We start from the raw sequence: 25,298 nt of genomic DNA on the forward strand, positions 1-25,298 counted from the left end.
TATTTGAGTTTATTTTCAAGAAACAAAACACCCATTTCATCTACGTAAAATCCCTCATTTGTTCTAAATCCAAAGAGTTAAAATGGGAAATTTTATGGTCAATCAACCTATAAAACTATTTTCAGAAGAGACTTTTTTACTATTTAGTAATACAAAAGCCTAAGTTGCCAACTAATCATGAAGATAGTCTCAGAGATACTAAATGGAAAGAAGTATTGTGTGACTCCTGAGCATGTAAAGAAAGTAAGTGGAAGTAGGTAAAGGACAGAAGAAGGTGGCAGAAGAGAAGCAATATGCCTGCACAAAGACCCTTCCCCACCCTGCTTACAGAATTCACCTCCTTTGTCACTTGGGAGCACAGACATGCTGAGACAGCTTTTGACTCTGATAAAACTACATTCTTCTTAGAATCACCGTTTCAATGGTGATTTTTTTTTTTAACTAAATGAAGAACTAATCAAAACACACAGTAAGAAATTAGATTTTTATCAATACACAAATAAGTTTACTTAAATCAGCTCAGTTTCATATTTAAAAAAAGTTTCAGAACCTCTCCCCACCACTGTCCATAAACTAAAATAGGTTCACATGAAACCTACAGTCCAACCTAGGCGCATCAGTAAGTGATGGTCCAGGTACTAGCTGACATTTCTCTTGTCACTGAGAGACAGTCACAAACAAAACACATCTCTTGTCTGGATGAGTAGAAGAATTCACATAAAAGAGCTTCATAAAATGTCTATGAAGGAGAACTGGTAATATCAGAAGAGTTCCAGCACTTCAATTGAATATAATTCTCTATTGTTCTTTTCTTGACTTAGTTTCTGCAGCTCACGAAAACTTACTTCAATCTTGTTGAGCTCGGAACAAATGCATATCTAAAGAAAAAAGTTTCAGAGTAACTTTTACCATAACTTCTACAAGAACAAATCCTCCATGACTATCTATAACTATTCCAAGATAAAAATTTAAGAATAAATTAAAATTTAAGTGATACCTGGATATCAACAAAACTCAGTATACATCAAATAATCACAAACCTGGGATTTCACAAACTTGTAAAGACTCAACAGTAGTCTTTTTGCTTCTGGTATCATTACCACAACAGTAAAGTTAGCATCCAGAAGTAGACATATCCAATCCATAATCTGAAGACAAACAGGAAAAGGAAAGTTAAGATTTTATTTATTTTTAAAGATTTTACTTATTTATTTGACAGAGAGAGACAAAGCAAGAGAGGGAACACAAGCAGGGGGAGTGGCAGAGGGAGAAGTAGGCTTCCCGCTGAGCAGGGAGCCCGATGCGGGACTCGATCCCAGGACTCTGGGATCATGACCTGAGCCAAAGGGAGACGCTTAACGACTGAGCCACCCAGGCGCCGAAGTTAAGATTTTAAATTTAATTTTAGGTTAATTCATTTTACAAAGTCCAGAATTACATCCACTATAAAAATTAGTCTTGTTTACAGAAATCTAAACAATTTAATAAGTTTAGAAATGGAGTAATTTCTAACCAATATAAAAAACACTCTTTGGATTTACACTTGCTATTTCACAAGCATAACTGAAATCTTTTTCATAGCATTAATCAGTAAAAAGAAAGCCAGAGTGATATTTAATCCAAGAAGAATGAGTACTTTTTATTAAAAAAAATTTTTTTTTAATTGGGGCTCTTGGCTGACTCAGTTGGTGGGGCATGAGAATCTTGATCTCAGGGTTGTGGGTTCAAGCCCCATGTTGGGTGTAGAGATTACTTAAAAATAAAATCTAAAAAAAAAAAAAAATTGGCAGTTAACAAAAAAACCCACTCATCTCCTATTCTGAAATATACACTATGCCCCCAAAATAGGGTGTTGTGTATTGAAGATGAACTACCATGAACTAAAATATATTACATTTATTAAATACATTTATTAAAGTATTTTACACAGTTCTACGTCTTCAGATGATGTAGTTAACATGCAAATTATCACTTGTCATGAAAAAGCATTAAGGAAACTGATTATCCATCTGGGTGGAGAGGGGAAGGCTGATCCCTACGAAACTCCTTACACCAAAATAAATTTTATACCTATCAAGGAATTAAAGAAAAGGACACCATGAATGTACCAAGGAAAGAAAGGGTAGTTATTTTTATTTTTATATTCTCAGAGTAGGAACAGCCTTAAGGATGACATAACCATAATGAAGCCAAAAAGGAAAAGCTTAATAATTTAAAGAATCAAAATTTAAAGGGGCACCCGGGTGGCTCAGTCAGTTAAGTGTCTGTCTTCAGCTCAGGTCACGATCTCAGAGTCCCGGAATTGAAGCCCATGTCCGGCTCCCTACTCAGCAGGGAGTCTGTTTCTCCCTCTCCCTCTGCCCTACCCCCCCCATGCTTTCTCTCTAAATAAAAAGATCTCTTAAAAAAATAATTAAGGGGCACCTGGGTGGCTCAGTCATTAAGCGTCTGCCTTCGGCTCAGGTCATGATCCCAGGGTCCTGGGATTGAGCCCCACATCAGGCTCCCTGCTCAGCAGGAAGCCTGCTTCTCCCTCTCCCACTCCCCCTGCTTGCGTTCCTGCTCTCGCTATCTCTCTCCGTCAAATAAATAAATAAAATCTTACCAAAAAAAATTTAAATTTAAAAATGAAATTAAAAATTAAAAACTTACCTATGGCAAAAATTACACTGAAAAAAGTAAAAAGTGATAGGAAAAAAGTACTTATAGTACACTCCACAAAAAAGGCTAACTTCTTTGGGGCACCTGGGTGGCTCAGTCGTTAAGCGTCTGCCTTCAGCTCGGGTCATGATCCCAGGGTCCTGGGATCGAGCCCCACATCGGGCTCCCTGCTCCATGGGAGACCTGCTTCTCCCTCTCCCACTCCCCCTGCTTGTGTTCCCTCTCTCGCTGTGTCTCTCTGTCAAATAAATAAAATCTTAAAAAAACAAAAAGGCTAACTTCTTAATACAAAGAGAATTCTTTATTAGCCAAAATTAAAAAGACAGAAAATGCTATTGAAAAATGGACAAAGAACCTAACACGGCAATTCAAGAACGGGCTATAAATAGGCTAGAAAAGATGGTCACAACCCTCCAGAAAGGTACTGGCATTTTCAAAACTAAAATTGTGGGACACCTGGCTGGCTCAGTCAGAAGAGCAGACTCTTGATCTCCGGGTTGTATGTTCAAAAGCCCCATGTTGGGTGTAGAGATTACTTAGTAAGAAGAAAAAAAGACAGGGGGGAGGTTGATCATTAAAAAAAAATTTATTTTTAACTAAAAATGTATGTATCCTTTATTCAGTAATTTCACTTGTGGGAATTTACTCCACAGGTGTTTTCTCATAATTACACAGGAATATCCGTATAAAGATGCTCACTGAAGGTTTAAAATAGTAAAAAAAACTGAAACTTAAATGCCAATCAACAGGGGACTGATAAATTAAAAACTCTCCACAAAATGAAACAGTATGCATGGTTAAAAAGAATGAGGCAAGGGGTGCCTGGCTGCCTCAGCTGGAAGAGTGTGCAACTCTTGATCTGAGTCGTGAGTTCTAGCCCCACACCGGGTGTAGAGATTACTTAAAAAAAAAAAAAAAAGAATAATGCAGATGTATGTTAACTGCTCTACAAAATGTCCAAAACACAGTACAGAATGAAAAGAATGAGGTTCAAATAGCATGCATACCATGATCTAATTTGTGTTAGAAAGACAAGAAGAAGATAAATTAGGGTATAGAAAGTAAATTTCCATGGAGGGGGGGGGGGATGGAGGGATGAGGTAACTGGGTGTGTGTTGGGGAGAGTATGTGTTGCAATGAGCACTGGGTATTATACAAGACCGATGAATCACAGACCTGTATCCCTGACACAAGTAATACATTATATATTAATTGAATTTAAATAAAAAAACTAAATTTAATTTAAAAAAAAGAAAGAAGAAAGAAAATTTCCAGACAAAAAGAAACTTTTTCTTTTAAAGGTTTTATTTAAAAATAAATAAATAAGTAAAGGTTTTATTTTTAAGTAATCCCTGTACCCAACGTGCGGCTCGAACTCACAACCCCAAGATCTGAGAGTAGTCTGTTCCACAGAATAAGCCACCCAGGCGTCCCAACTTTTTTTTTTAAAGATTTTACTTTTTTATTTGAGAGAGAGAACGAGCTAGAGAGAGATAAAGCGCATGAGTGGGGGGAGGGGCGGAGGGAGAGGGAGAAGCAGACTCCCCACTGAGCAGGGATCCTGCCATCAGTCTTGATCCCAGGACCCTGTGATTATGACCTGAGCCAAAGGCAGACACTTATCCAACTAAGCCACTCACGCCCCCTAAAAGAAACTCTTAACGTTGGTTATCCCTAAGAGGCACTATAGGAGTGGAGATGCAACCTTTGGTATTGTTGGAATTTTTGACTACGAAAGTTAACTACTTAACAAAATTTTAAGTAGTCAAATTAAGGGTTTCAAACACTTAATTAGGGTAACATATCCTTAGACCACAGTAAACTTTTTTAAAAAAATTTTTAAGTAATCTCTACATCCAACGTGGGGCTCGAACTGACAACCCCAAGATCAAAGATCACATGCTCTCCTGACTGAGCCAGCCAGCCAGCCAGGTCCTCCTCCTAACCACAATAAACTTTTTAATGTTTTAAACTGCTTCTCAAATCAAGAAATTCTTTGAAAACATTTTTATTAATCTTTATTCTCTTATTCTTAAGAGATTAGGACACTTATTATCACCCTCTCCCAAAGAAGCTAAGAAAATTCTTGAAAAGGGTCACAATAAAGAAACAAGAATTTTTTTTTTAAAGATTTATTTAGAGAGAGAACGTATGCGACACTCATGCATGAGTTGGGGGAGGAGGAGAAGAAGAGAAAGAGAATCTCAAGCAGACTCTGTGCTGAATGCAGAGCCTGATGGGGGCCTTGATCTCACAACCCTGAGATCATGACCTGAGCTGAAACGCTTAACCAACTGAGCCACCCAGGCGTCCCAAAGAATCAGGAATTTAAGATGTATTTAAGTTCTTTAGTATAGAATTATGGCTCTAAAAATCTATCTACCAAAGTGAGAGATCCTTCCCACCTCTCACTCCAATGGTTTGCATATATGGTGAGGGAGAAGGTTCATACGAACCAGAAGACAAAGAGAAATCAGCAACTGAATTCCAAGTTCTGACATTATATATAACGTTATTTTTCTTTTTTTTTACAGTTTTCCCAGTACCAGGTCAAATTAAAAAGATTATCTCACACCTATGTTTATTGCAGCATTATTTACAATAGTCAAATTATAAAAGCACCCCGAGTGTCCATCGACAGATAAATGGGTAAGAGGTGGTACATATATACAGAATTACTCGGTCATTAAAAAGAATGAAATCTTACCATCTGCAATAACATGGATGGATCTAGAGGGTATAATGCTAAGTGAAGTAAGTCAGAGAAAGACAAATACCATATGATTTCACTCATATATGGAATTTACAAAACAAATGAACAAAGAAAAAAGAGACAAACCAAAAAACAGACTCTTAAACAGAGAGAACAAACCATTGATTACCAGAGGGCAGGTATGTGGAGGGATGGGGTAAAGAGGTGAAGGGGCTAAGAGTTCACTAATCATCACAAGCACTGGGTGTTGTATGGAAGTGTTGAATCACTATATTGTATACTTGAAACTAACATAATACTGTATGTTATCTATACTTGAATTAAAATAAAAAGTAAAGGGCGCCTGGGTGGCTCAGTTGGTTAAGCGACTGCCTTCGGCTCAGGTCATGATCCTGGAGTCCTGGGATCGAGTCCCACATCGGGCTCCCTGCTCAGCAGGGAGTCTGCTTCTCCCTCTGACCCTCTTCCCTCTCGTGCTCTCTATCTCTCATTCTCTCTCTCTCAAATAAATAAATAAAATCATTAAAAAATGAATAAATAAAATCTTTAAAAAAAAAAAGTAAAAAAATAAATTAAAAAATGATTACCTTACCTGGTTCAGGGTTGGAGGGTGTAGCCCAGGAAGAGTCATAGTAGCATTTTCACTACACTTCAGATAAAGGAAATACAAATACTGGAGAAATAGCTGGGTAGGAAGAAAAACGACAATTTATCACCTTGACAGAAAAATGTTCTCTCTATATAAAGCTAACAAAGAGACTGAAGAATTTTAAGAAGCTATTGAATTTAATTATACATCAAACAAATATGCTAGACATCTGGGGACACAAAAATGAATAAAATGCAGTTTTTTGCCATCAATGAGGAGTTCATCTGGTTTGGGAGGGGTGGCCGGGGAGCTTATTCTGTTTGTAAATAATAAGTAGAAGAGAAAAAATCTGTCTCTCAGCAATTTTTAGTTTCTAGTTAAAAACAAAAAACACCCAAAACATGTATCTATATATGTATGTACGTATGTATTTCAAAAGTAATCTCTATACCCAACATGGGGATCGAACTCACAACTCAAGCATCACATGTTCTACCAAGCCAGTTGGGCACTTGTTTTTAGCTTAGATGGATTACCTGGCCTTCAGGCTTGGCACTAGGAACATGCTAAGATCTGCCAACCAGGGCGCCTAGGTGGCTCAGTTGGTTAAGCGACTGCCTTCGGCTCAGGTCATGATCCTGGAGTGTGGGGATCGAGTCCCACATCAGGCTCCCTGCTCAGCGGGGAGCCTCCTTCTCCCTCTGACCCTCTTCCCTCTCATGCTATCTCTCATTCTCTCTCTCAAATAAATAAATAAAATCTTTAAAAAAAAAAAAAGATCTGCCAACCAAAAGTCACTCCTCTCCTAGGCACAATTTTTAAGCGTGGGGGCTGGAAAACCTCTTATTTACATGAAAGAACCTCAGAATCTTTCAAATGCCCTAAAGCTGGTTAGAGTTAAGCAGTAAAATTTAAACCACAAATAAGAGGCGCCTGGGTGGCTCAGTCAGTTAAGTGTCTGCCTTCGGCTCAGGTCATGATCCTGGTGTCAGAGGATCGAGCCCCGCATCAAGCTCCCCGCATAACAGATAGTCTGCTTCTCCCTTTGATCTCCCCCATCTGGTGCTCTCTCTCTCTTTCTCGCTCTCTCAAATAAATAAATAAAATCTTAAAAAAAAAAAAACCAGAAACAAAATTCTATAGGATGTCTAAGAACACTTACAGTGACATGTTGTGCCGGGATGTCTTTCAAGTGAGGCAGAAGAAACATTTCGCTATAAGCTGAATGAAGAATTGCGTTTCTACTTAGGACTAAAGGAAAACCTTGTTTTCACTAAATAAAGGCTTTTCTACTGAAATTATGAGTAACTCCCTTCCCCAGTGATATCTCTTCTAAATTTATAGGAAGTTTTGCTTTTCTCAAAGAGCTCTATCACTGAACTTTCTCATAAATACTAGAGGTCACTTGGAATATTTCACCCGTGTTAACTGGTATTTATCCAGAATACTAATTTTTAGAAAAGATAAAACTTCTGCCTTCACAAAGCTTCTTAAATCAGGCTTAAGTAAGTTGTTTGCATATACTCCATTTTCCAGCAGAAACTGAAAAAGATAGAAAAACAGAAAAGCAAGCATTTGCAATGATCTATTTATTCCCTAGGTACCGCGTGGCACTTGACTGTAGGTAAAGAGACGAGGCCGGGAAACTGTTTCAAAGGATACAGCAGAGCGGCTCTCTTTGGTATCACAGGGCACGAAGTGGTCTCCTCTGCTGCGGCCCGAGGCTTTTCATTTAACCCCCGATCACAGTTATCACAGTTCTCCTCTTCAGGACTGAAGCCATTGTGAAGAATTTCCGTTTGCTCTTCCATTTTCTCCTCTTGCACAGAATCACTATAGTCAGAAACTGATTCCATACTGATTTCTGCTTCTTGAAGACTGTCATCATTAATGCTACCATGTTAATTGAAAGTGAGAAATGAATCCTTATCACTGCATGATCTCACTGGAAAAATGTTCATTTTGTAAGCAAAGTTTCAGAAATCAAGTAATGTAAAAGATTAAAAATGCAGTAACGAAAAAGGACCATCGGCTTCTAACTTACCTCAAGAAAATTTTTAAGCAAGCACAGGTGACTGATTCAGGAATGTCAGGGAACTGTTGTAGACAGAGCTGTAACATCTGTACATCTGCTTTTTCTAAGGCAACCTCCATCAAGCCAGGGCACAGGCTAAGACAAAACACCGTGACTCATTTTTGTATCTTAAGAAAAATCTCAATATGTATAAGCTTTTTCAGAGTGTGAAAATTAGTAAAAAAACAAGGTCAAAAAAGTTATGCATATCAAGTTTGGTATACAGAAACACTTACCTGTAAGAAAGCACATGTGTTTGGACAAGCTGCATCAGAGAGTTCCGGGGATAAAATGATGGTTCTGCTTTATGTCTTCCCAGAAGTTCTAATACTATGTCCCCAATAACAGTATGAAAGTCAGGTGTCTGCTTAATAGCCAAAAATTTACATAGTTCTACTTCAATGTGTTTTTCTGAATCTTTCTGAAAGGGCAGAAGTAACAGAATTCAGTCTGGTACATTAATGTCACTCTGAACTTAAAAGTTCCTAGCTCAACCTTTTCTTAAATCATTAACAGTATTCATGCATTGCCGTGAAATTGGAGTTGATGCTACAATTCACTGCACAAAGACAGACTATAAAACACAACACAAAACAAAACACAATGCCAGGGTTTAGAAATCAAATTCTTTAAGAGGCTAAGTTATAAATATATTCAATGCAAAGGGGAAAGAGATAGTGATGAGGCCACCACCACTACACTGACCTCGCAAAGTACTTAGTAAGAGCCAAATAAGCTAAGTACTGGATAGCTCTGACAACCTTAATACACTACACAACTGTGAGCTACAGATACAAAACAGGATCATAAAAATTAGAATGAAAAGTAGATGGGATTGCTTTTAACCACCTGAGTTGATTTTTCATATTTCTAATATTGTATTTACCTTTATAGTTGACAAAAGTTGTTTGGATGCTGGAGGCTGTACACTCACTTCAATTTTTCTTCTCCTTAACTGGAATGAAGTAAATTGATTAGGATCTCAAAGTGTCCTAAAGAAACTTATGCTCTCATCAAAAACGTTTAAAAATATTTTAGGGCGCCTGGGTGGCTCAGTCGGTTAAGTGGCTGCCTTCGGCTCAGGTCATGATCCCAGGGTCCTGGGATCGAGTCCCGCATCAGGCTCCCTGGTCAGTGGGGAGTCTGCTTTTCCCTCTCTCACTACCGCTCCCCCCAGTCATGGGCATACGCGTGCTCTCTCTCAAATAAATCTTCTTTTAAAAAAAAAGATCGGGGCAGCAGCTCTTTCTGCTCACGGTCTGGTCCCTGTGCTTTAATAAACCACCCTTTTGCACCAACGATGTCTCAAGAATTCTTGGTCGTCTACTCCGGACCTCACCCCACCGAATTTCACCTATATTCCAAAACCCCATCAAGAAGAGCACCCCCTGGACTTAACACCACCCACTCCAGATTTCCTCACCAGTATCTTGCCACTTAGTGCCAGACTCGGTCCCTAGGATGACTTCACATCAACAGATGATTCCTAACCACCCACAGAGATACTTCCTGACTTCCTTTCAGCCTTAGATTCAGCTGCCTCCCCTTTTGTAACTCCCCTAGGTAGGGACATCTCTACGCCCCTATTCAGCGGGAGGACGTTACAGAAAATGAGACCTTCTGCCTTCAACAACCTTAGATTTAAGGGTCAAAACTGCTCAGGGAGGAAATGATGAGGGAGCAGAAGGGCCCAGCTGAAGACAAAGCATAATATGCACAACCTCTCCCACCCCACCCCACTCCCCCCTCTGGGTGGGACGTGTGTGACATTCTTCCAGAAATCTCCCAACTGTTTTAATGTTAATACCTTGCTGGGGGAAGAAACAAGCTTGACAATGGCTCTGGTATCTTGTATGTCAGTCCTCTTTAGCATACGAAAGTTCTTTTGAAACCTCTCTTTTCCTTACTTGCCCCAACACAGGGACAGGACCCATGCTTTAATAAACCACCATTTTGCACCAAAAAAAATTAAATTAAATTAAAAAAAGATCAAAGCTATAAGCGTTGTAGGGATGCGAGTCATTAAGATAATTCCACCTTTTTTTTTGCATATTTGCATTAACATTTCTATTTCAACTACCAAACTTACAATTCTCTTCGACTGCTCTGAGTTCTGAAGTCCATATCCCTGAGATGTTTCCCAGTTTACAAAATGAGGCACAGTCTGAGGGCCTAAGAAAACACAAAGTATACAATTTCTGGAATTTTTTGACCTACTGTATTTAGCCAACCAATCAAAGAACAACAAAAAACAACCATTTAAGAGAGCCTTTAAAGATCACTGAATTCCCCTGAGAACCCCAGATCAGTACGTCACAATACAGTTTAAGGCTATGTGCCCAGCAACACTAAGCCAACAGATGAGACCACTGGTAAACCCAGAAGGGTACAAGTATTCATGATTTTGTCTGGGGGACTCTCCCATTGCCCCTGAAGTCAGAACACTGGTGTTTAAAACAGTGTAGCTCTTCAGCCTGCAGCAATACCTGCAATGGGGACTGTTCCCAGGGTAGATACCTGGCTCAAGGAAACTTCAATGAACAGTGTCAAATTTCAACATCAAAAAACGGGCTCTGTAAACTGATGGTTTTAGAAATCTACATCGAACTGGAAGTTAATAAAATGGTTTATGTTAATAAAAAACAGAAGGTCCTGGGGCGCCTGGCTGGCTCAATCAGTACAGCATGCACCTCTTGATCTCAGGGGTCATGAATTCAGGCCCCACAATGGGTACAGAGGTTACTTAAAAAACAAACAAAAAATAAAAACCACAAACAGAAGTTCCTACCTGGATCTTGACTATGCTTGAGTTTTCCAAGAGCACCTGCTAATGAAGATACTTCACACTTATATGGAACCACAGTAAGAAATTTTCCATGTAGCATAAATAAATTTTCCCCGTAATACCAGAGCTACAAAAAAATGTTATAAAAAATGTAAGCAATTTTTTTTTTTTTTGCTTCTAAGATCTGAGTTGCATTTATAACAATAACTTACGGTATGAGCTATCTTAATATAACAAAAAATGACAAAACAAAGTTAAGCAACTTTTCAGAATAATCTCACATGTACAACTTATTACCCGGGTAGGGTTACACAGCTCTTATTTTTGCCCACATCTGAATAAAGCATAATTTAAAGACACCCTTTACTCATAAAAATCTGATCAATATATGCATTTAAAATAATTAACTAATTTATTTATCTTTATTTTTAATTTTTTTTTAAAGATTTTATTGGGGCACCTGGGTTAAGCATCTGCCTTCGGCTCGGGTCATGGTCCCAGGGTCTTGCTTCCTGCTCGGCGGGAGGCCTGCTTCTCCCTCTCCCACTCCCCCTGCTTGTGTTCCCTCTCTCGCTGTGTCTCTCTCTGTCAAGTAAATAAATAAAATCTTTAAAATATATATATATATATATATATACATAAAAGATTTTATTTATTTGACAGAGAGAGACACAGCGAGAGAGGGAACACAAGCAGGGGGAGTGGGAGAGGGAGAAGTAGACTCCCGGCTGAGCAGGGAGCCCAACGTGGGGCTCAATCCCAGGACCCTAGGATCACGACCGGAGCTGAAGGCAGACGCTTAACGAATGAGCCACCCAGGCGCCCCTAATTAAATTATTTAAAAGTAATACTGCCACCGTTATACATCTATTAATGTAATAATTACTAAGGGTACTGTAACAGGGTACTCTGTTCATGACGTACTAGATGAAAAAAGCAGAATTTAATGTTGTTTCTATCTTATCATTGCAATTTTTAAAATAGTAAAATATAAGACAGATATATGAACAAAAAGCTTAAAGGAACATGGAAATCAAACAAGTTTGTTAGAGTGGTAGAACTGTGAATGGTTAATTTTGTTATTATTTGTTTAAATATAAATTAAAATTATACCGTATGCTGTGAAATCCAGTCTCCTTATGCTCTAATCACAATTATTTGTAACGTCGTATTATCCTGATTACATTATGTTTATATATGAATATGCATTCACTAAACAACCAATCCTTACCGAGCACCTTTGATAGACAGACACTGAAGATAAAATGGGTGACAAAATACACAAGGACCCCTGCCTCAGGAAGTTTGGTCAGGTTGGCTGAAATTTTAACTCTTCAATAATTCTTCTGTTAAGAGGCGCCTGAGTGGCTCAGTTAAGCGACCAGCTCTTGATTTCGGCTCAGGTCATGATCTCAGGGTCCTGGGATAGAGCCCCGTGGTGGGCTCTGCGCTCATCAGGGAGCCTACTTGAGATTCTCTCGCTCATCTCCCTCTGCCTGTCCCCCGGCTCGTGCCTGCTCTCCCTCTCTGTCTTTCTCAAATATTTAAAAAATTGTAATTCTTATGTAACTCCACAATAATGTTTACCATATAACCTAAAAGCCTAATTTATTAGGAAAAGTTAACAGCCCTGGCGTATGGTTCAAAATACAAAAGTAGGGGCTCCTGCCTGGCTTAGCCAATAGAGCATGTGACTCTCGATCTAGAGGTTGTGAGTTCAAGCCCCACAGTGGATGGAGAGAATACTTAAAAAATAAAAATATTTATCAACAAATACAGAAGTAAAAACATCAAACCAAAGAACAGCTATGTTTTATTTACTCATTGTTCTCCCTTGATCTAAAATTACCTATAACTGAAAAGTGACAGACTTAACAAAAACTGAAACAATAAACTTGCAGGTAAAAAATAATTCTCTATTTATTTTAATCAAAAACTGCCAAATTATTTAAATCTGAAGTCTCTTCCTTTATACTATATTTATCATGCACAAAAGTAACTAAATTTGAAAATCCCCCAAAACAAAAACTTACTTGACCACTAGTCCCCTGTGGTAGCTCTTTGGAAGTCTGTAGTGTTTGAAATTTTGTGTTCCATATGGAGAGGCATTCTATAAAATAAGACATACAAATTCAGATGTCGTGCCACATATAAATACGTGACGCTGAGGGTGGTGAGGAAGGAAGTGGGGAGACTAGGGAGAGTCATAGTTAAACACATAAGTCTTGCTTTATTAGGTATTAAATGAGTAATATAGATAGTGATTGCCACAGAAACTCAAGGAAATGAGATCTTACGACAAGAAGTGGACACGTGTGGGGGGAGGGGGCATACAGGATATCTACATACCTTCCCCTCAATTTTGCTGTGAACTTTAAACTGCCCTAAAAAAATAAAGTGTTAATAATAACAATCATAATAAATTAGTAATAAATGTTGATATGGAAAGGGCTCTACGACCTCTCAGGTAAGTGAATAAATAAGGTGCACAAGTGTTAATGGTATGCTACCATTCATGTAAAAAGAAGAGGAAAGAAAAATAAGTAGTAGTATTTGCTTGTACACATGTGAAAACACTCTAGAAAGAGACACAGGAAGCTCTAACAGTAGTTACCAGGCTTTGAGGGTTAGGGCAAGAACCAGAAAGCGGGATGACGGTGGGGAAGAGAGGAGCACAGCACGGTAAAGTGCCGACCCAGCACTGAAGGTCAGTAAGGTCTACGGCCTAAGTAAAGAGTCCTACTTAGTTATCCAATACCCGTCTGCTTATTTGTAAAGCAGGAGTGTTATTAGTAACCTCTTTCTCTCCTAGTATTGTTGGAAGATTAAATGATACCAACAAGATAATATACATAAAATGCTTGGCCCAGTATAGCTAGCTATAAAAATGCTGTAACTAGAAGCTCCTATCTTAATAATAAGAGGGAGAAACGTAAGAACAAAGTACACAGACGAGGACAGGCCGATTAAGTGTACAGCAGGGAGCCCGGGCTGAATAAATCAAAGGATTCGTGCTCTGAAATTGAGAAAAAGAGATTGGAAAAGGTGGATGGGGTCTAGACTGTAGAGAGCCCGAATACTAGACAAAAGATTCTGAATTTCATAGCGTTGCCTGAAAGACCCCAATCTCGCACTGGCCAGGAACAAATGTGTTCTTTGTGCCAGACAACAAGTGTGTGTGTGTGTGTGGAGGGGTATTTGGGGGGCAAGGTGAGGTGAAAATGAGAACGATGCTCTAAAGTCAGAGATGAAAAGGCATACTAGCAGTCCCTGAATTTCAAGTTGTCCAAGTCCAGTGGATTTCCTTTCTGCTGAAGTGTCACCAGGCTATGAATTCGAATCCCTACCACAAGGCTTACCAATGATCAAATGCCTATGGGCTGGCACAGACATTGGCAGTTTTTATTCCTTTAAGACATTAGTCATGAGCAAGGTAGTGATACAAGGAAATGTTTTAAAAAGATGGGACACCTGGCTGGCTCAGTGAGTAGAGCATGTGACTCCTGATCTCAGGGTTGTGAGTTTGAGTGTTGGGTGTAGAGAGAAGTAAAAATAAATAAATAAATAAAATAAAATAATTTTAAAAATATTAACAAATTTAAGATGAAATCACAGACCTATTCAAGGAGAGTTAGGAAGCTACAAAAATAATCTGAGTACGACACTAGAGAAAATGAATAAGTGATAATAAATAAAAAAGAAAAAGACTAAAAGGTACACTTTGAAGGAAAAATCCCAAGGACTTCTTAAGTGATCAGATTTCAGTCACCCTTGGAATCTGGTAGCGGTGGTCCTAGGACTGCTAGGTGATCTTGATCCAGGACGGTGAGTGCAACACCATTTCGAGCATTACCAGACACCACAGTCTTGAGCAACAGTGACCTAACCACCCTCTGATTTTTTTCTGGGTCACTTGGATGTATTGGTATCAAGGTTTCATATATACATCCATCAGAGCCTGTTGGAAACAAGTATTTGTTATTATCAGTTGAAGGACAGTTCTACATCTGTTATAGTTAAATGTACTAGGTTGTTTATAAGTTGTACCAATTTGATACAGGATACACCCAGAAAAATAAACAAATTTAACAATCACATCGCTCTATGCTTTCCCTTAAATGGTACTACAAATCTAAAGTTGAAGGAGGAATATTAATAAAACTCTCAGTAAGAAATGTCACAACAGCTAAATACTTAATAATAACTTAAAATATGAGAGGGAACTGCAGGAAGACAGACAATCTAGTCACTAAAAGGATATACCTCACACTCAAAATTAATTAGCCTTCTGGTCTATACATGACATTTCTCGTTAATATATCACCTTGAAAACCGTAGGAAATTACTGTTTTTTTGGCACATCACCCTGAAAACCATACGAAATTACTGTTTTTTGGCAAGTCAATTGAATTTTGGCATGTTACTGTGGTTCTAGCTATGTTACAGGAAGATTTTACAACCCTTTAGTTCAGACTCCCTTATTTCAGTGTTCATTCAGTGAGCTAAAAACTTAACTCGTAAACTTTCATTTAACAATAAGTGTATCTGGGGCACCTCGCTGGCTCAGTCGGTAGAGTATGCAACTCTTAATCTCAGGGTTGGGAGTTCAAGCCCCATGCTGGGCACGAAGCCTACTTAAAAAACCAAACTAAACCAAATCAATACAAACCTCTAAGTATATCTTACAGATTAAACGATAAGAAAACCAGTCCCTCTTAAACAAAGGCATTAAGTGGATTCCAAAGACCTTCTAGATAAATGATGGGAACTTTTTCTCAACAGCCATTGCAAACATCTGCACATTAAAAACCTTCACAGATTTTTTAATTGGGGTGAGAGGAAAGGATAATTGGGTGATGGGCATTAGAGAGGGCACCTGATGTAATGAGCACTGGGTGTTATATGCAACTGATGAATCACTAAATTCTACCTCTGAAACTAATAAAAAAAAAGATAATAAAAAGATTTTTAAATTGTGATAATATGGAAATAATGTCCTTGTTTTTTCCTCCCTTAATTCTCTCAAGACAACTCCAAGAGGAGCCATAAAGGACAGGATGAAGAGGACACCACAAGGCATTTTCCTTTTTCCTAGTCACCTAAGATCAGGGTTATACTTTAGACCATTAGATAGAGATAACCTACAAGGCATCAACAAATCTATAAAATGCTGGCTGGCATAGGCCATGAATGCTTTGTTAGATTCCTTTAACTCACCTGCCTCCACCACTGTTCAAAGAAGGGTACCCTAAATCTAAGGCTAGAAAAGAGAATTAGAGGAGTCACTAAATACCAACCTTAGTTTATTATTTATTTATTTTTAAAGATTTTATTTATTTGAGAGAGAGCACGCGTGTGCGAGCACAACTAGGCAGAGTGGCAGGCAGAGGGAGAGGCAGAAACAGGTTCCCCACTGAGCAGAGAGCCCAATGAGGGGTTTGATTCCAGGACCCCAGGATCATGAACCCACTTAATGCCAGGAGCCAAAGGCAGATGCTTAACGGAGTGAGCCACCCAGGCGCCCCTTATTTTATGCTTCACTAATTACAGTATCAAAGAACCTGGCCTTATGATGATAAAGATAAAAGATTATTTTTCCCTTTTTTATTGGTATTATATTATTATTTACTGCTTATGATAAATCTTTTTTTTTTTAACAGATTTTATTTATTTGAGAGAGAGAGAAGAGCAAGCACAAGCAGGAGAGGCAGAGGGAGAGAGAAAACGGAGAAGCAGGCTCTCTGCTCAGCAGAGAGCCTGATGTGGGGCTCAATCCAGGACCCCAGGATCATGACCTGAGCTGAAGGCAGATGCTTAATGGACTGAGCCACCCAGGCACCCCTTCTTTCTGGTGTAACTTTTACTGCTTAACTCTAACCAGATAAATTTTTTTTTTTTTTTAAATTTTATTTATTTGACAGAGAGACAGAGAGCACAAGCAGGGGGAGTGGCAGGCAGAGGGAGAGGGAGAAGCAGGCTCCCTACTGAGCAGGGAGCCCGAAGCGGGGCTCGACCCCAGGACCCTGGGATCATGACCTGCGCCAAAGGCAGACGCTTAACTGACTGAGCCACCCAGGCGCCCTCTAACCAGATAAATCTTAAGACATAAAAGCTACCTACAGAGAACCACTGACTTAATGCATGACCAGATATGGCAAAGTGCAAAAAATGAAGGCACAAATGCTTCTAAGAAAGCATGTGAAGGAAAGTGCTACAATAGAAAACTGCAAAAAACCTAAGACTCTTAACTCAGAAAACCCACCATCCTTTATTTACGATCTCTGAAAGTTTAAAGAAAAACACTTACTTAATGACATCAAAGAGATGAATTTCCGATCCACAGATGCACTGAAACTCTGTATAACAGATTTTTCTTCTTGTCCAAGTAAGAGCGTGTATTTGCTTAAGGTACGTGAGTTAAACATTTGTATGTAAGCAAAGTAATTTCCGTGCTGCACATAAAAAGGTTATTTTATTTAAAAATATTCCCATTTCAACCAACTATATTTAAATGTTAAAGCCACTTGTTGCTCTCTTCTAATTACTTTAACGAGTGCTTAAAAACCTCTTGCCCAAAGTAAAAATGTTCTAAAAAATATTTCTTTGTAACTAGCAGATTTTTTAGTATTTAAAAAAGACACACAATAAAAAAAAAAAAATCTTCCGAGAGAAATACTAAAGCCCAATTTTAGTTTAAAAATAATATATGTAAGTTGGAAATGTCACAAAATACCCCAGGAATGAAAGCTATCACTTACTTTTTCAGTAATAAAGATTAAAACAGGATGCCTAAATACCATGAAAATCTTTGTCCACCTAAAAAAATAGGAAGAAAAATTATAAAATGCCAAATCACGAGCTGAGAGAAACTTATCAATCTAAATTTCAGAGAATATTTTCTATTAAATATTTTTTAGAGTCAAAGAGATGTCATGGAACTTAATTCAGTGCTTCAAAATACACATCACAGAGAATGAGTAAGCATTTCTCTGTCAAATGCATTTGTGGACTAACTGCAAGTTGCTGAACTTCCCAGAGCTTTGAAGACCATGTGAATCGTAAAGTTCCAAAGGGTTGGGTGTGTGACAGTATGCAGTGTTATTCAACTTATTTGATCCCTCCCCTCCCCTTTTTCAGTCACTTTTGGGACTAGTGCTCTGAGGAAAACATTAGGATCTCACCCGCCTTCTTTAAGTGACAGAGGGATATGAGGTACAGGGAGGGTAAAGGGCTTGTAACCAAGGCTACATAGCCAGATTCTGGCAAAGTGGCCAAGAACTCAGGTCATCTACCTGTATCCCATTTTCCTAAAGATTTCCTCCAAGCACAGTTGCTCACACATTAGAGGCCTTCAACAGGGCAGTCCAAGATACACCTGTTCATTGTCTACATTGTTCACTAAGTACAAGCCTTCCCTTTGACTTTTAGAAATTTAGCTTGCATCAAGTGGGCTAGGACAGGAAGCAAGTTAACTAAACAGGAACTGTGATAAAATAATGGGGATTGGAGAAATGTGAAATCATGAAAGTGAGTCATTTTCCCAGTTTTATTCCAGAATCTGGGAAAGCAGGGTGCTCAAAACACTATCATGATGTCACTAACAACAAACTGTACTTGTTCTCAGGGGTAAGGGTTCTGACCTTGGCAGTCAGGGCAATATAAGAGAAACAGAGATTTTGGTCTCGTGGCATTACCCACTTCATCTTCAAATAACTTACTATCCAGTCTTCTGCCATCAAAACAGGACTCATATGACCCTACAGTTTCCCCAATCACCTATTACTCTAGAGGTTTTTGGAGGATGCTAATTTGGTCAATGGCATACAAATGGTTTTTAATTAAGCTTTTATTAGGTTTACAACCAAAACACTTTTGAACAAGGGAAAGAATGTTATAAAAAACAGGCACAGTACATTTTTATTATGGAAAAAATTCATTTACAAGTATTGGAACTTACTTAATCACTTCTTCATCAGAGATAACAGTTTCAATCTTCTGCTGGGGCTCTGCAAGCAAGGCCTCCAAACGGCGAACAGCACCTTTCTTGAAGAGCACTAACGGTTCTGTCCCTTGTATGGAATGTATCCTGTTTATCTCAGCTGACAACTAGAACACAAGAACACCATGTCTTTAAAACATTCTAAAACAGTTGCTACCTAAGAGAATAAGGACCTTTACAGGAAGCTTATTTTTTAAGAACTGATTTGTTTTCATTTTGATTCAGCTTTATATGATTCCAAAGTCAAACGCACAACATGAAATATATACAGAAGCCTTTTGCTCCTCTTCGGCCTACCCTATCCCTGGGCTCTCTCTAAGTCATCACTTTTTAAAGATTTTATTTATTTTTAGAAGATTTTATTTATTTTTTATTTAGAGAGAGCATGGGTGAGCAGGGGGAGGGGCAGAGGGAGAGAAATCTCAAGCAGGCTCTGTACTGAGTGCAGAGCCCAATGTGGGGCTTGTTCCCATGACCCTGAGATCATGACATGAGCCTAAATCAAGAGTCAGACACTTGGGCGCCTGGGTGGCTCAGTTGGTTAGGCGACTGCCTTCAGCTCAGGTCATGATCCTGGAGTCCCGGGATCGAGTCCCACATCGGGCTCCCTGCTCAGCGGGGGGTCTGCTTCTCCCTCTGACCCTCTTCCCTCTCGTGCTGTCTCTCATTCTGTCTCTCAAATAAATAAATAAAATCTTTAAAAAAAAAAAAGAGTCAGACACTTAACTGACTGAGCAACCCTTAAAGTCATCATTTGTATGCATTTTTGGTTTATCCTTCCATTGTGAGTGGTTAGGAGGTTAGGTACCACCTGGATCTCCAAAACCTGAGGTGGGGAGAAGTATAAACGAAGCCACTACTGAGGTTTTAAGCAGTTCTGGTGCTAGATAAAGACTGATGCCGTAATTACAACTACAGCCTGTAAGCCCAAGAAAAGAAGTTAACCCCACTGTAAAATTAAGGATCGTGTTACTGCAAGGTAAACAAAAAGACTAGGGCCAGGAGACCACACAGTAAGCTAGATGGAAGTTTCAAGGGTCCAAGTGATAACTGCCATCGTATCTCAACCAGTTCTATTATGTGCCACTTCTAAAATTTGCCAGTTATATTTAGTTAGACATTTAGAACTGGAAGGGACTTCCAAGGTTACCCTAGTTTGAGACCCTCATTTTATAAGTAAGAAAAGTTAATTAACACACTTTAGGTGAGGGGTGCCCGGGTGGCTCAGTCTGTTAAGCTTATGACTCTTGATTTTGGCTAGGGTCACGATCTCAGGGTTGTGAGATCGAGTCCCTCGTCCGGCTCTGTGCTCAGAGGGGCGTCTACTTGAGATTCTCTCTCTCCCTCTCCCTTGCAACGACCCCCCCCCCCACCACTTGTGCATGCTCTCTCTCTCAAATAAATAAATCGTTAAAAACACACACACACTTGGGGCGCCTGGGTGGCTCAGTTGGTTAAGCGACTGCCTTCAGCTCAGGTCATGATCTCGGGGTCCTGGGATCGAGCCCTGCATCGGGCTCCCTGTTCGGCGGGAAGCCTGCTTCTCCCTCTGACCCTCCCCCTGCTTGTGTTCCCTCTCTCGCTGTCTCTCTCTGTCAATTAAATAAATAAATAAAATCTTTAAAAAAAAACAAACACATACACACTTTAGGTCATCAGTAGAAAAGGCAGTTACTCAAGGTTCTTTCTTATTGCATTCTGTGCACTCTAAAAATATATAATGTATAAAATTGGCAGGGTCTGTTCTACTTATTTTAAGAAAGGGCACAGGGAAGTTCTCACATGGGAAGCACCATAAACATCTAAACTCATGGAAAAAACTGCAAACGTATCATTCAGGAATTATTTAAATCCTTAATCTCATGTAATAATAAAGTTTCTATTTTCTAACATACTAACTCATGAACTAAGATGTGTTCCAAGATATGAATGAAAAGCTGATATAACTTTTATGGTCACTTTCACAGGTGTATTTAAGATAAGCAAAATACTACGTTACAAATTACTCCATCTCACCAATAAGCTAATAGACACATTAGAAAATCCAAAGACTAATGTATGAGCCTCGGTGGCTCAGTCAGTTAAGCGTCTGCCTTTGGCTCAGGTCATGATCGTGGGGTCCTCGGATTGAGCCCCACATCAGACTCCCTGCTCAGCCAGGAGCCTGCTTCTCCCTCTCCGAGCTTGTGCTCTCTCTCTCAAATAAATAAAAATCTTAAAAAAAAAAAGAAAAGAAAAGAAAAGAAAAAACTTACTGTAGCTTTAAACACTTTATCCAGGTTTACATCTTCATTACTCCATATTCTCAAAACCTTAAATCAACACACACAAGTTAAAAAAGCATTCCAATTTCTACTTATATCTAACACAAATAGTTAATAAATCAACATTTGATTTCTGTTGTATATATTATTATATAAAAAGTTTTAAAACTCACCTTATTATCATGTACAACAATATACTCTCCGGTTTGAAAGTTGCACACAGCTGGACATGTTATAATTTGACCTTGTTTCACTGACCAGCTTCCCAAGGGTTTCTGATCAGAAACCTAGTAAAATCAAGATAACATAAAATATTCAAAAAGTCAATTTCAGACATTATAAGCAATTAAATTTACAATCAAGACAAAGAAAAAATTAAAATAATAACATTTAGGGGCGCCTGGGTGGCTCAGTCGTTAAGCATCTGCCTTCGGCTCAGGTCATGATCCCAGGGTCCTGGAATCGAGCCCCGCATCGGGCTCCCTGCTTCACGGGAGACCTACTTCTCCCTCTCCCTCTACCCCCGCTTGTGTTTCCTCTCTCGCTGTCTCTCTCTGTCAAATAAATTAAATCTTTAAAAAAAATAATTTGGGCGCCTGGGTGGCTCAGTTGGTTAAGCGACTGCCTTCGGCTCAGGTCATGATCCTGGAGTCCCGGGATCGAGTCCCACATCGGGCTCCCTGCTCAGCAGTGAGTCAGCTTCTCCCTCGGACCCTCCCCGCTCTCATGCTCTCTCTCTCTATCTCATTCTCTCTCTCAAATAAATAAATAAAATCTTTAAAAAAAAATAAAAAATAAAAAAATAAAAAAAATAATTTAATAAATTTCCTAAATGAAAAGAGTAAGTAGTCACAAAAAGACAAACACTATATGATTCCACTAAAGACAGAAAGTAGAATGGTGGTTGTCAGGGGCTGGGGAAATGGGCAATTATTGCTTAATGGTACAGAGTTTCAGTTTTGCAAGATGAAAGGAGTTTGGGAGATGGATGGTGGTGATGGCTGCACAACGTAAACATACTTAATACCCTGAACGGTACACTTAAAAAATAGTTAACATAGGGCGCCTGGGTGGCTCAGATGGTTAAGCGTCTGCCTTCGGCTCAGGTCATGATCCCGGGGTCCTGGGATCGAGTCCCGCATCGGGCTCCCTGCTTCTTTGGAGCCTGCTTCTCCCTCTGCTTCTCTCTCTCTCTCTCTCCCTCTCTCTCTCTCTCCTCCTCTGTCTCTCATGAATAAATAAATAAAACCTTTAAAAAAAAAAATAGTTAACATAGTAAATTGTATGTTGTGTGTATTTTACTACAATTAGAAATATAAAAAACTTGGGGTGCCTGGGTGGCTCGACTGATTAAGTGTCTGCGTTTGGCTGGGGTCATGATCTCAGGGTCCTGGGATGAGCCCCCCTTCGGGCTCCCTGCTCAGCAGGAGTCTGCTTCTCCCTCTCTCTCTCAAATAAATAAATAAATCTTTAAAAAAATGTAAAAAACTTTTTAAAATTAATTAAAATGAAAATAGAACTGGACGCCTGGGTGGCTCAATGGTCCCGGGGTCCTGGGATGGAGTCCCACATCAGGCTCCCCGGGGTTCCCCCTACTCTGCGGGGAGCCTGCTTCTCCCTGTCCCTCTGCCTGCCACTCCCCCTGCCTGTGCTCTCTCTGTCAAATAAAATCTAAAAAAAAAAAAAAAAAAGAAAAGAAAACATAACTAAGTTACTAAAAGAAAAGTAAATTAGCAACACTTTTCAGTAAATAGTACACAAAAGAATGGGATTCCACTGTGCCTTGGAACAGGGGCATGGGAAATTGAGTAGGTATAGCTGGGATCATGCCAATTCCAGTCACTGTATTTTTATGCAGGAATTGCAAAACTTTAAGTCCACTTAAGAGTGGAGGTAAAAACCAACAGTGTCATCAGAGACTCAAGACCAGCAAACACCTTAGGGAATGTTGGCAACCTGTTCCAAAACTTCGAAGTAGATAGCTAGCTTTTTAAAGACACGGGAAACTATGTTCAGCAGTCCAGATAAAAATAATTACTTTCCATGAGACCACTAAAAGCTAAACTGTTTAGAAGGAGTGGTGAGTCAATAGTTTGGATAAAAAGGAGGCGGGACCTATAGAGCCGGCCCAAGACAACTCCAGGATTTACAGCGTGTAGTCAGTTGGCAGTAGACAGCTCACTCGGAATCAAGATTCCCATCAAGCTACTAAGAACTCAAATAAAACAAAACAATCCGCAAACCTTTTTTCCCCAAAGAGGGGGGAAAAAGTGTATGGGCACAAAGTTAAACCACTGTTCCCACGCTGCCGGTCATTCCCTCCCGCCCTATCGCTGTTCAATCCTTCTGCGGACAGCTGGGGTAACAGAAACCCCGGGAGGGGACCTTAAGGCCTTAGATAAACTCCGGGAGATGCGAAGCGAAAGCACAGGTTTTCCTTTCCTTTCTGAGTCTAGCCCACGTGCACTCAGACGCTCTGCCACCGGCAAGTCGGAAATATGCCTCTCTCTCCAGAAAAACAACCGAGTTCTATTCTAGACCTCATTCAGCGCCCGGGAGAGGCCAGTAAGCCGCTCGACGATCTTTCTGAAGCTGTGAGAAACCTGCAGCTCTGGCTCCGTGCTCAGAAAGGGGCGAGACCTCAGCGGGGCGCTCTCCGATCATATCACCCTCACCTTATAGAGGATGACGGTCCTGCCGCCGTCCGTCACTAGAAACTGGTCTATTTTGTCACTCTGCTCCACGCCTAGGAGTCCGTGAGGCCCGGCACCCAAGGGTACCGCAGACAACGTGAAACCCTCTTCCAAGGCTGCCATTTTGGGCAAACCTACGGACTGCAGCGCATCCCTCCCGGCAGGCTTTGCGCTTTCTCTCGCGAGAACGAGGAACCCGACTGGACAGACACTCGTCAAATAAGAAACCTGGTTGCCGAGCCGGCGACCTCTGGCGGGCGCGTCTGGCGCGCCTGGCTGTGGGCGCCGCCGGGTGGGCGGAGCCGGGACGTTGCTTGTAGACTCCGCCTCCCAGTCACGCCCCTCAGAGTCCCGGATGTACTCCTCCGGAGAAGGGGTGGCAGGCTGGGGATCTCTTACCTGTTATGCACAGGCGCTACAGCTGCGGCGCACTTTTCAGGCTGAAGGGTGGGCGTGGCAACTAGGCAAACAAAAATAAGCTCCTTTTTCTTTTGTTTTTTTGTTTTGTTACTTTAAGTGAACTCTTTGGGAATTCTTACCACGGCCTCAAGAAACAGTGTGCTAAAGAAAATAAATGTACCTCCTTAGATAAACTCTTGATAAAGTGCTGTACCTAAGTGAAATGCCTAATCCCCCTGCTTCTCAGAACCTTCCCGAGACGTCTCGGACCTCCCATCTTGTCTCAGTCTCCTTTTGTTCTCTGAGCTTAAGGACAAAGCGCTCTCCAGCTAATGAGAACTGGCCAGGTGGAAGGTGAAGTCGAAGGGTCGGTCCCCTCAGGCAATTTGTAACAAGACATCATTTCTGGGAGAGAGTTCTAATGTAAACGTGATTGATTTAATAAGTAATGTAAAAAATCAAAAAGATAAGTAGTTCATGTTCTTAGGGAGAAACCATCTAAATAAGCAATTACTAAAGAAACCTGTACTGTACTGTGTTGACATCAATGGCAAAATTTAAAAGTAAGCATCCACACAGATCGGATCCCCTTGTGTGCGGCAGATCTTCATGGCTACAACACTACAATACTGGAAAAAAGAATATTTAACTATTGAAAAGAAATCAAATACCATAAATTTTTTCTTTTTTTTTTCAAGTAGGCTCCACACCCAGCCTGAAGGCCAACACTGGGCTTGCACTCACAACCCTGAGATCAAGACCTGGGCTGAAGAGTCAAGACACTTAACTGACTGAGTCACCCAGGTGTCCCAAATACTATACATTCTTTTTTTTTTTAAGATTTTATTTATTAGAGAGAGAGAATGAGAGATAGAGAGCATGAGAGGGAAGAGGGTCAGAGGGAGAAGCAGACTCCCCGCTGAGCAGGGAGCCCGATGTGGGACTCGATCCCGGGACTCCAGGATCATGACCTGAGCCGAAGGCAGTCGCTTAACCAACTGAGCCACCCAGGCGCCCCCAAATACTATACATTCTTCATTGGGCTAACAGACCTTTTATTTTTCAAAGTTGCCAAAGAATTTGACTATGAATTTATGGCCCCTTTGTTGGTTAGAAAAGAA

At 40.0% G+C, this 25,298-nt stretch overlaps 1 protein-coding gene across 1 annotated transcript; it reads right to left on the reverse strand.

Annotated features, from left to right (window-relative positions):
• Window positions 1–23,974, reverse strand: NOL11 (nucleolar protein 11). Its single transcript, XM_027567899.2, has 18 exons — window positions 23,761–23,974; window positions 21,259–21,372; window positions 21,077–21,133; window positions 18,780–18,928; window positions 17,581–17,638; window positions 17,130–17,274; window positions 14,592–14,780; window positions 12,856–12,932; window positions 10,826–10,949; window positions 10,127–10,209; window positions 8,924–8,992; window positions 8,274–8,458; window positions 8,008–8,133; window positions 7,626–7,856; window positions 7,126–7,204; window positions 5,967–6,059; window positions 1,041–1,148; window positions 1–878 (listed from the first exon to the last, which is right to left on the reverse strand). The coding sequence occupies exons 1-18, from the start codon at window positions 23,899–23,901 to the stop codon at window positions 762–764; spliced, it is 2,145 nt and encodes a 714-aa protein (XP_027423700.1). The 5' UTR covers window positions 23,902–23,974; the 3' UTR covers window positions 1–761.
• Between the last annotated feature and the right edge of the window lie 1,324 nt (window positions 23,975–25,298).

The sequence above is a fragment of the Zalophus californianus genome, chromosome 16, assembly GCF_009762305.2.
Source record: "Zalophus californianus isolate mZalCal1 chromosome 16, mZalCal1.pri.v2, whole genome shotgun sequence".
Classification (NCBI taxonomy): domain Eukaryota; kingdom Metazoa; phylum Chordata; class Mammalia; order Carnivora; family Otariidae; genus Zalophus; species Zalophus californianus.

Excerpts from the sequence above, each read along its gene's own strand:
- NOL11 (XM_027567899.2), bottom strand. The coding sequence starts at position 23,901 with ATGGCAGCCTTGGAAGAGGGTTTCACGTTGTCTGCGGTACCCTTGGGT. Across the intron at positions 8,993-10,126 it reads CAGAGCAGTCGAAGAGAATT|TTAAGGAGAAGAAAAATTGA; the intron begins GTAAGTTTGGTA and ends ACTTCATTCCAG. Across the intron at positions 1,149-5,966 it reads ACCCTCCAACCCTGAACCAG|ATTATGGATTGGATATGTCT; the intron begins GTAAGGTAATCA and ends GTTTGTCTTCAG.